Source organism: Carica papaya, chromosome 2 (assembly GCF_054855325.1).
Source record: "Carica papaya isolate Zhongbai chromosome 2, ASM5485532v1, whole genome shotgun sequence".
In the NCBI taxonomy this organism is placed as follows: Eukaryota; Viridiplantae; Streptophyta; class Magnoliopsida; order Brassicales; family Caricaceae; genus Carica; species Carica papaya.
In genome coordinates this window covers 22,787,726-22,799,795 of record NC_142310.1, presented here as the reverse complement: position 1 = coordinate 22,799,795, position 12,070 = coordinate 22,787,726, and the positions used below count along the sequence as shown (strand labels likewise).

The following is a 12,070-nucleotide window of genomic DNA, read 5'->3' as shown; positions in this document are numbered from 1 at the left end:
TCATTGGTGACCTTGACTTAAAATGGTGAAGTCGGTACAACAGGAAGTTGCAGCGAGTTAGCGAGTCTTTCACTAATGAAATTGTATGTTGATCCACTATCAATGAGAGCTATAAATTCCTATTTTTGAATGGTAACACGAACCTTTATCGTGTTCGAGACAGACCACCCTATGAGGGCATGAAGGGATATCTCTTGGTACGCTGAGTTGGTCTCTCATTCTTCTTCGTCTTCCTCGATGCCTTCGAGGAGAAGGAGTTAGGGTCGCTTACATCAGTGACCGGTAGTGTATTTCTCGTCACAGTGGTAGCATATCTCTTGTGCGCGATAGCATTGAGCTTCGTTCCAAGTAAGGCATCGTGGTTGATTATTTACTGGTGCTAGGGGCTTCCGTAGGTGAACCGCTCGAGTTGCAGCCAAATCGGACCAATCGTTTTTTACAGTTGAATTGGCCCTCTCGTATGTGGGTTAGGCTGGTGACTTCTTTGAGTGTTCGGGGCCAAAACATTCTGATACCTTCAGCAATCTCGGGCTTAAGGCCGCCAAGGAATGTGCCCACGAGGGCCTTCTAGGTCCAGCCTTGTACTTGATTTTCCAGTTTCTCAAACTCCTTCTGGTAGTCGCATAATGGGCCAGATTGCTTTGTGCATGAGAGGGCCTCATCAAAGTTTTCATAGTCCGTTAGGCTGAACCTGGCCCAAAGTTCCCCCTGAAAAGTTTCCCAAATCACTTCTCACCCTTCTTCTTCGTACATGCCGTGGAGCCACTGCCACCATTGGTTGGCTTCGCCCGTGTAGTTAAAATAGGTCAGGGACAGTTTTTGCTCATCGGGAAAACCCTAAAAATAAAAAAATTTGTCAGCTCGGTTACACCATTCGGTCGGGTCGTCACCTTCAAAAGTCAGGAAATCCAGCTTTGCGATTCTGGAGTTGAACAGAGGTTTGCCTCCCTCTGTGCATTCCGGTGTTTCATCGCGAGGCAACTATAGCTGAGCAGGACGGTTGGCCGCGTTGCTACTAGTGCCTTCCCTTTTGAGTGTCAGGGATTCGGTTAGTCGCATAACCGTGTCCTTGAGCTGAATCATCCGCTCAGCCAGTCTGATCTCCGCATGACTTATATGATATTGCATGCCTCCCATACTTGCCTCAATGTTTTCAATTCTCTCTTTATTGATAGTCATAGCACTGATACCAGTTGATTGATCCCAATAAAGAGCTTGAAAATTAAAAAGGAAAAGGTTTCTCGTTCAAGTGAGGAGAGCCACAAGGTTTTCTGATGATTTTTATTGATGTTGAATGCTTGCTTAAATACATGAAATTGCAACTAGATTATCGATTAACTAGGAAATAAATCTGGAAATTAAGCAACAATAATCTAAGATTAAAAAAAAAAGAAATGATAAGCTAAAGAGATAGAGTTTGACTTGTTTTGTTATGATCTTGCTTACTTTATTTTCTCCACATTTCCCTTTTTCTTTGCTGCTGTTGTACCCATCTTTTACCCAGTCAATTCTGTTATCATGCTTAGTCTGTATATTTTTTATTTTTAATAGTTGTTCGTTACAATCGACGGACTGCATCATCTACACAACAAAAACAGAGATGAAAAAGAGACAAAGGCGCATGTTCAGGAACTCGAAAAGGGAAGGAAAGAGGGACCAAGAAGGAGAAGAGAATTTGAAAAGACTTTTTTGATCAAGAGATAGAGGGGACAAAGAAGAATTTCGTAAGAGATTTTCTTAGAACCAATGATGTCGGGGGATAAAAAATGTGTAAGGGGAGATTTAAAAAAAAAAAAAAAAAAAATAGAGGGGAAGGTTTTCAATGAATTGTGCAATCTAGTAATTGTGATTTTGTATAGAAGAAACAGTGGGACACTCGAGTAATGGTGATTTTGTATAGAGGAAATAGTAGGACACAGAGTTTCTTTTTCTATATTAAAAACCGTGGAAAAAATGAAAAATTTCATAATCTTTTCTTGTTAGTTCTTTTAAGAATCTTTGGTGCAACGCGGTTGTATTCAAATCAAATTATATGTACGTTTTAACTTGTTAAACTATTTAAAAGCATGCATGATTTATTGAATTAAAGAAATATATATGTCAAACATGTGATTAAATGAGTCTAGATTTAGTAATTAGATTACAGAAATTTAGTTTATTATTTTTTTATGCTCATTTGTGTAAGTTAGAATTGAATGTTTAACATGAATAATCATTTTAATTTCATTCTTGAGTATGCTTAAATATCAATTTAAATAAACCTTTGAAAATTCATTAGCTTAATATATGTCTACTCCAAGTATAACAAGCTCATGATGTTTGCATTTTGCTGCTTTGAGCATACTGTATTTCATTAGCATCATTATCATTTATTTTCTTTCTAGCATGACAGTTTCAATTTTTTTTTTTTACTGATTCTAGATTTAGCTTGAGCATGATGATTTTAGCTACTGTTGATGGATTTCCTCTTCACTTGGCACCTTGCATAGTTTTTCATTTTCTTATTGGGAAATGTTTGAGTTGAAGACTTTATTGAGGTCTGTAGAAAAATTGGAATTGCCATTTTTTAATAAGTGGATGTACTAGTTGTTGAACCTTGTGCCAATATCTTTTTGAAAACTGAAAATGTTGCCTTCTTCATCCTAGATGAAGAAATTTACTTATGGCTTCCTTCTTACAATTGTAAAACTTTTGCATTTAAATCTCCATTTTCAATCCAATTAGTTCTGGATTTTTGCTTCTAGATTAATCCTTCTCTTTTAAATAATTCTCACAACTATAGTTGAAAATATGTTTTTTTTTTTTATATGGTTTCGTGTTCTTTTTAAATATATTTTGGTGGTAGTGTGTAAACTTTTTTCACTATCAATTTGTTAATTCTTATTTTTCAAAAAAAAATGTCATTCCTTTTTTTTTTTAAAAAAAAAAATAGCCTATTTGAACCTCTACTTAATGATAATCACTTTTTGTTAAAAGCTAATAATGAACTAAGTTTGGAATTATAGATATTTTAAGAAATAAAGTAATTATATTCTTCAAATAAGACTTTTGTTGTCTTGCTTAAAAGTTTCAAAAAGCTAATTGTTGTAATTAGAATTCACCATATAATAATCCATCAAAACAATTATCAGAGATTAATCAATGATTTGTTTTTTGTCCGTGATCGTAACTACTATTTTTCTTGTAATTAGTGTTGGATTTTTTTTAACATGTGGCTTAATGTAAGTTTTGGCATTTGTATCATACTATCAATTTAATGAACTCTTTTAAAAGAGATCAAATACGGTTAAATAGTATTAGAACTTAATGCATCAGGTTTAAGTATGAGCTTATAATGTATAGATACTATTTTGTAATATTATCATTTTATGATGGACGAAATAAGAATTGTAAAAGTTTAACGATATAAAAGGTGATTATGGTCCCCGAATCATAAAATCGTTATTTTATTTTTTTGAAATTCCATCACAAAAAAAACTAGTTTTTAGGCATCATGTTGATTCAGAAGATTCTATCTCTAGACGCGAACAATTCTTCCGCGATGGATTCAGATATGCTTCCGTTTACATTTCTCATTAATTTAGTACAAGATTGTATATTTAGATTTACAGATTTGTTGATTTGAAAATTATTTTTATTTTAATAATTGGTATTAGAGCAATTCTCGTATTCAATTTTTGAGATTCAAGTTTTTTTTTTGTGATTTTGGATTTTGGATTCAAAATTTTTAATTTTGAATTTTTTTTTTTGGCTGAATTCATATATATATATATATATATATATGCAAAAAAAAATGTATGCATTTTTTTTGAATAAGGAAATATATATATATGGATTTAAAAAAATTAAAACATAAATTATTTATATATATATATATAAGTTTAGGATGTATATATATGCATATATATGAAGCAGAAAATAAAAAAGAAAAGCAGCGGCCGACTGTCGCTGCATGAAGAAGGAAAGTCTGACGGTCATGCGACCATTAGGCAGCCAAAACGGTTGCCGAATCCCGCGCGTAATGGCTGAAAAATCCAGCCATTACTGTAGCATTTCAAAAGTCCCTTTGATCTTAAGGAAGAATAAGGAGAAAAGAAAAACAATTTTTTGTGTTTTAAATTTTTAAGTTATGTGGGCTTGATCTACAAGAAGGAAAGAAAAGTAAGCAAAAAAGAAAAGGGAGAGGCCTATTCAATTGGGCTAAAGCCCATATGAGTTTAAGCTGGGCCAACCCTACCTAGACCCAACTAGGTCCAGTACCCGACGGGTGTTGACCCAACCCAGTCAATAATTGACTGGTCAATGGTCAATGTTGACTTCGACCCATCAACAGTCAAGTTTTTTACTTAAAAAAAAAATTTAAAGATATTTTTTTGTCATTTTGTGGTTGATTTTCTTCTTAATTCAGTTTAAATTTAATTTTAATTTTGAATTTTAATATTGGTAGGTACATATACATATTGAAATAAATTAATTAATTTACATAACATGTCACAAAAATAACTTCTCTTGTAGATAATTTATTTATTTCATAATATAAATAGTTGTATGAGTGTAATTTAGTGAATGTCAATCGGCTCAAATGAACGTTAATATTTAACATTATTACATTCTATTTTTATGGTAATGAATACGTGATAGTTATTTAGTATAACATGTTAACTTTAAATGAACTCAAATGAAAGTTTATTATTTGATGTGTTTCTACTATTTGTATTTAATTGCTTTTACAAAGTACCACTTACAAGTTATTATTATGTCCATAAATAGAGTGTTAATAGAGTATTTGGTATCTTGAGATTAGAATATACCTTTACTTAAAATTTATTATTAAATTTTATGATTTACAGTTTTATGTGAGTATTAATTATTTTATTTTTTGTATGTTCTCTGTTCAGCTTCTTTTTCTACTGGAATTATCATCGCGAATGTTAATTACATCCCAATGTTGAATGATATAAACTTCAAGTAATAGAAAGAGTTTGAAAAATTATTTACGAGTTGATAAACCTGATCCGATTACTTATGATAGTACCCTTAAGGAAAAGAAGGAGTTTGAAAAATAAGATCGGTCAAACCGTATGAGTATGTTGGTTATGAAACAAGCCATTCCAAAAGTTTTTTAAAGCACTATGTCCGATGAGATCACAGTAGTTAAAAATTTTCTTCATTCTCTAGAACAACGTTTTGCCAGAAGTGATAGGATCAAGGTATGTACACTTATATCGACACTTATTTTCATGAGATATAAGGGAAATGAAGTCATCAAAGAGCACATAATGGACATGTCACATGTACATGCAAATCTCAAGGTACTTAGAGTGGAATTATCATAAGAAGTACTTGTGCACTTTGTTTTGATTTCTCTTATTTTGTTTTGATTTTTCTTACACAACAGTTCAATCATTTCAAGGTGACATACAACTATTAGAAAGAATTCTGGAATCTGAATGAACTCATTTCACATTGTGTTTAACAGGAGGAAAGACTCAAGTCTAAAAGGACAGAGAGTGCTCATTACGCAGGGATCTCAAATGATAAGAAGAAAAAGAAAAATAAAATAAATAAATCTGTTGCAATTCCAGCATAGCAGGAGAAGCAACAGAAGGTTCAGATGGAAAATTTTTGTTTTTTCTGCAAAGCTCCGGGACACCAGAAGAAGCAATGCGCTAACTATCATCTGTGGCGTGCAAAGAAATGTATGCTTCTTAATTTTGTTTGTTCTGAGGTTAATTTAACTTGTGTACCTACACACACCTGGTGGATAGATTTTGTTGCCATAACTCAAATCAGTGTATCAATGTAGTGTTGCCTCCATTCCCCTAAGCCAAGTGATGGTGCCAGATTCATTTATGTGGGCGATGGCAAATGAGTTGAGGTGGAAGCAATTGACAAATTTATATTGTTGTTAAGAATTGAATTTTATTTGGATCTAGAAGAGACTTTTACTGTACCGTCATTTAGACGAAATGTGATTTCTGTTTCTGTATTGGACAAATTTAGTTATTCATGTTCATTTAAAAATAAAAAATTTAGTCTTTTCTTTTAATTCAAATATGATTAGTTCTACCTCTTTATCAGCGCATGATAATTTTTATTTATTTGATACAATTGCTTCTTATAATGAATCATTGTATATTGGTATAAGAGGTGTAAAGAGAAAATTAACCAAGTAGAATTTTGCTTTATTATGACACAAGAGATTAGGTCACATCTTCCAAAGAAGAATTGAGAGACTTGTGCTAGATGAAATTCTAGATCCCATTGATTTTATAGATTTTGACACATATGTTCATTATATTAAGAAAAAACAAACAAATATTAAGAGATTAAGTGCCAACAGAGTTATGCACGTATTAGAACTCATTCATACAGATATTTGTGGATTGCTCCCTACGGCTTCTTGGAATTGTCAATAATATTTTATAACGTTTATAGATGATTATTGCATATATGTTCATGAGAAGTCTTAGTCCATTGATTCCTAAAGGAATGCGGTATCGTCCTATAGTACACCATAACAGGTTCTCCGAACATGAATGGTGTTGCTAAAAGACGAAATAGAATACTTAAGGATATGGTAAGGAGTATGATTAGTCATTTTACCTTACCTAAATCACTTTAGGGAGAAGCATTAAAGACCGCAACATATTTACTCAACAGAGTTCCAACTAAAGTAATTACAAAGACCCTTTATGAGCCTTGGATGGGTAAGAAGCCTAGTTTGAGATATTTGCACATTTAGAGATGTCTAGTTAGACTAGACCTTATAGGCCATAGGAAAAGAAACTGGACTCCAGAACTGTTAGTTGCTATTTTGTTGGTTATATTAAGTGATCCAGGGGTTACAAGTTTTATAATCCCACTGCTAAGATAATTTTTGAAATAGAAAATACTTAATTTTTTGAGAATGTTGAGTTTGTGGGGGAAGAAAGAGTTCAAGACCTTATCTTTAAAGAAAAATGAGTCAATATTCCTATTCCCTTAGTTGCTCTTAACAATGATTACGATCAGGTTCTTATACTTAGTATTGTTTAAAAAACAACTTTAGATCAAGACAATGTTATAGTATCTCCCGTTTCTATTCGGAAAACTATTCCTAAAACACAAACTTCACACCCTTAAGAATTTATGCCATTAAAGAGATCTACTAGAGAGAGGAGAAGTGCAATTATAGATGATTATATTGTATATCTATAAGATCATGAGTTTCATATTGGTACGGTAAAAGATGATCATATCAACTTCCATCAAGTCATAAAAAGTTCGAACTCTCAAAAGTGGATTGATGCCATGAATGAAGAGATAAAGTCCATAAAGGCTAATAACGTTTGGAATCTTATCTCATTGCTTAAGGATGCGAAACTCATTGGTTGCAAATGGATATTTAAGACTAAGAGGAATTCAAAAAGTAATATAGAGAGGTGCAAGATCCATCTTGTCGTTAAAGGCTTTACACAGAGAGAATGCATCAATTATAGAGAGACTTTCTCAATGCATCAATTATAGAGAGACTTTCTCTCTGGTTTTGTCAAAAGACTCTTTCAGGACTATAGTAGCTTTAATGACACATTTTGATCTTAAGTTACATCATATGGATGTTAAGAGAACTTTTTTAATGATGACGTTGATGAGACGATTTATATGATGCAACTAAAAAATTTTGTATCCGAAGATGCACAGCAAATGATTTACAAACTAAAAAAATTCATCTATGTACTTAAGCAGACTTCCCGTCAATGGTATCACAATTTTCATCAAGTCGTTATCTCGTTTGGTTTTAAGATGAATTTAGTGGAAGAGTGTGTATATCATAAGTTCAATAAGAATAAATATATTTTTCTTGTTTTATATATTAATGACATACTGTTTGTTAGTAGTAGTGATACAGGCTTATTGCAAGAAACCAAAAGATTTTTTGCAAAAAAATTCAAGATGAAAGACCTTGGGGACGTCTCTTTTGTATTAAGGATCCATATACACCAGGATCGCTCTCGGTGTATTCTTGAATTATCATAAAAAAAGCTATATTGAAAAGGTTCTTAAAAAGGTTTGACATACAGGATTGTAAACCAGGTGACTCTCCTGTGTCTAAAAGAGACAGTTTACTCTAAGTCAATGCCTCAAGAATGATCTAGAGACTACAAATATGCAAAAGATTCCTTATGTTTCAGCTGTAGGGAGTCTTATATATGCATAGGTTTGTACGCATCTAAATATTGTGTACATTGTTGGGATATTAGGTAGATATTTAAGTAATCCATGAACGAATAATTGAAAAGCAGCCAAACGTGTCGTGCGATATCTACAGAGAACAAAAGGTTATATGCTCATATACGGGGGGTTAGATCAGTTACAGATCATTGGTTATTCTAATTATAATTTTGTCGGATGTTAAAACAGTAGAAAATCTACATCATGTTATATCTACTTGCTTGTTGGGGGAGCTATTTCCTATAATAGTGCTAAGCAAACACTTGTAACCCTTCTACTATAACAACAGAGTTTGTACCTTGTTATGAGGCATCCAATCATGGAATATAGCTACGAAATTTTGTCACTGGGCTGCATATTATTGATGGCATAGAAAGACCATTAAAGTTATTTTGTGACAATAAGTCAGCAGTTATGTATTCCAACAACAACATGAGCTCGACGAAGTCAAAGCATATAAATATCAAGTTCCTCGTTATTAAAGAAAAAGTTCAGAGTAACTAAATATCAATAGAATACATTGGAATAAACTCCATGATTGTAGATCCACTCACTAAGGGATTACCACCTAAGGTCTTTCATGAACGCACTACTCATATGGGTGTTGTATCCTTAAACAATGTATAGGTTCAGTGGTAGTCTTGTACTTTAGTTGCATTTATTTTGTAAGACATGTTATAATTTTTGTATTTTAGTTTTGGTTTATGTATATATGGTTCATTACAGTTTTTGTATTTTGGTTTTGTTTATATATATTATTTTTGAGTTTTTTTACAGTTGATCTCACTAAGGTTAAGACATAATCAGTTAGAAATAGGTATGCTTAGATCACATAACATGTAATTTTCATGCTGCATATCTATGTTTGGTCCATATCGTTCGATTATTATGATATACGTGACCATTGATAAGTTTAGCTACGATAATTGTAGCGAAGACCACTTCGATCCTACGTCATTATTATCGATGGACGAGATTATTTGGTGATGCATTCAGGTATTCATAGCACAGTTTTAAGTACTCCTATGGTTATTTAACGTATAGTTTGATTTTTTCTGATATGTGGGCTTAATGTTGGATTTGGTATGCGTATCAGACTATCAATTTAATATACTCGTTTAAAAGTGATCAAATACGATTAAACAGTATTGGGTCTTAATGAATCGAATTTAAGTATAGACTTGTAATGTGCATATATCATTTTCGTAATATTCTCTTTTTATGATTGGTGAAATGGGAATTGCAAAAGTTTATTGATATAAAAGGCGGTTATGATCCCCAAATCACAAAATCATCATTTTATTTTTTTGAAATCTCGTCACCAGAAAAAATAAGTTTTTAGGTATCGTGTTGATTCATAAGATTCTACTTCCGGACGCGAACAATTCTTTCACGATACAATTCTTTCACGATGGATCCAAGTACGCTTCCGCTTACCTTTTTCATTAATTCAGTACGAAATTATATGTTTAGATTTACAAATCTATTGATTTGAAAAATATTTTTATTTCAACAATTAGTGCATATAAAAATTTCTTGTGATTAGTTTTTGAATTTTTTGAATATTTGTAAAGAGATGTTTCACTAATCAAGAAAGTTAATAATCAAATAATTCCACAAGACAAAATTACCGTATTGGATCGATACATATTTTTGAAGAACAATCTCATCAGCATCTTTGTTCATACAAGAAACTATAGTTGAACAACACAGGAGAAAAGAGAAATAATGAAAGAAAAGTATCATGAGCAAGATCGAGAAGGAAAAGTATTAAACTAGTAGTTGTTAGAGTTAATAGAAGAGCAAATAGTTCGAATTTCTCCATCTTCATCTTGATCAGTGAGGACCTGAATGTTGGCAAGCTTCACCATTGACGCTCCAAACTGGTGGTGAAATAGCCATGGCTGATCAGCAAAAGCAGAAACAAGAGGAGAAGTCCTGGCATCAGAATACAGCATTTGATCTGTCTGTAAAAGTCCCTTTTTTTCCTCAAGATTCTTGTAATATTGAGCGTCAAAGGTTGTCGGAGTTGTCCCATCTAAGTCAACATATTCAGTATCCCATCTGCATCTTCTCGACAAGTAGTTGAAGTACTTGGAATCAATGGATGGATCAGCTTCACCGGTTCCAGTGTAGTTAAAGAGTCTGTACTGGATTGAATCACATCTTGCTCTTCCAATTGTATGTGCCCCTGAAAATCCAAACTATCATATATAAATTCATTTTAAATGGATCAAAAAAATATATTTCAATGGGATTATATAATGCACCTGATAGGACAACTAAATCAAGAACGTTCATTCCATTGGATTGAAAAAACTCTAGCAGCTTAGTGACGGATTCTCGACCCATAGGCACCTTATTAGCGTCTTTTTCATAGGAAACTTTGGAGTCTTTCCGGCCGTATGGAACCATCCAGAACGGACCTCCGACAAGAACGGTGGCATCCCTAGCTACCGCCGTCAGAATATCAGTGCAAGAAACAGTTCTTGGGCACTTCCTCTCAATCTCCGACTTGATATCTTCGATCACGTCGAAACCTCTCAATGTCTCGCTTGCCTTTGCCCTCCTCTCGCTTCCCTCGTGGTCTAAAAGAATCGACCCATCACATCCCTACATATGCAATTTATTAGAACATAAATAATTAGTTAATCACTTTTCTATCAGTTCAAAATTTTGAAATAATTTGTTGAATATAAAAGAAATAAATGAAAGGAAGGTACATATAGATATGTGTGTTAGTCTTGATGTAATTGGATTATATATTGTGTGCATGTAGATATATAATACCGTAACGGCGCAGTCGTGGAAGTGCAATCTGATGAGACTGGGTGCGAGAGTGGGATCCTTGTGGATCCAGTGCTTTAGTTTTCTGTTGATGATCCTTTCAAGATCTGGACAGCTATGGCGATAGTAACCGAAGGAGAGTAGATTAGTGAAAGGCAAATCATCTGGCAATATGGGGATATCTAGAGAAGGTTCAGGAAGAGAGTGTGTTAGGATTAAGCACTCAAGAGAAAGGAGGAGAAAGAGAAAAGAAATGGAGGATTTCATGATTTAGTTTCCTTTTTATGATTGCGTTTTCTTTAGTGTTTTCCTAAAGAATGAAGGTTAATTTCCAAAATATATGTATCATATCTATAAATACACAAGATATACAGTTGCAGTGTCCATGGAAGTCGGTAGGTTGTAATTGGAAGTGGCAGGCACGTCTAACCTCCGATAAACAGATATGCTTGCATGTAGAGCTTTGAAGTATGCATGACTTATTGAATCTTTCATCATGCCTGCACATAGATATAAATTAATATTTATATGCGCGATAGATTTAATATATTTGTATATGCCATTCACCTGGCCTTGAATCTCGATGCCCATTTCATAACATGAGTCAAACACACACACACACACACACACATATATATATATATAATATAGGCGCTAAAGTAAAAATACGATCAAGGGCTTCTAGCAAGGGAAGGGAACTTGTACCTTCCCATTGTACGGGCTCAGTTCCTAGGCCCAGTAATTTAGCAACTCGTTCTTTTAAAAAACTTTCTAAAAGCTTTTCTTGTTTCAATTTAAAATTTAGGACGACGATAAACATATTAAAAAAATTAAGTTATTACATGAGACTCTCTGAATAGTAATTTTATATTCTTGAACATTGATTTTTTTTTCTTTTATTTATCATTTTTTTTCTGATAAAATAATAATAAATAGTTTTTGTTTTGTCTACAAAATCGACTGAAATACGAGGTCTTAGGTGATTAAATCTGACTCTGCGTCAACTCTCACATGCAAATTATCTTTTCTCTTTGCTTTTTGCTCATTCTAGTTAGTTGATTTTTTTTTT

The 12,070-nt window shown here is 33.0% G+C and overlaps 1 protein-coding gene across 1 annotated transcript; it reads right to left on the bottom strand.

Moving 5' to 3' along the window:
* Nucleotides 1–9,794: 9,794 nt before the first annotated feature.
* LOC110817364 (Peroxidase superfamily protein) lies at nucleotides 9,795–11,361 on the bottom strand. The gene is made up of 3 exons (XM_022045865.2): nucleotides 11,005–11,361; nucleotides 10,485–10,827; nucleotides 9,795–10,405 (listed from the first exon to the last, which is right to left on the bottom strand). The coding sequence occupies exons 1-3, from the start codon at nucleotides 11,266–11,268 to the stop codon at nucleotides 9,990–9,992; spliced, it is 1,023 nt and encodes a 340-aa protein (XP_021901557.2). The 5' UTR covers nucleotides 11,269–11,361; the 3' UTR covers nucleotides 9,795–9,989.
* Nucleotides 11,362–12,070: the final 709 nt, after the last annotated feature.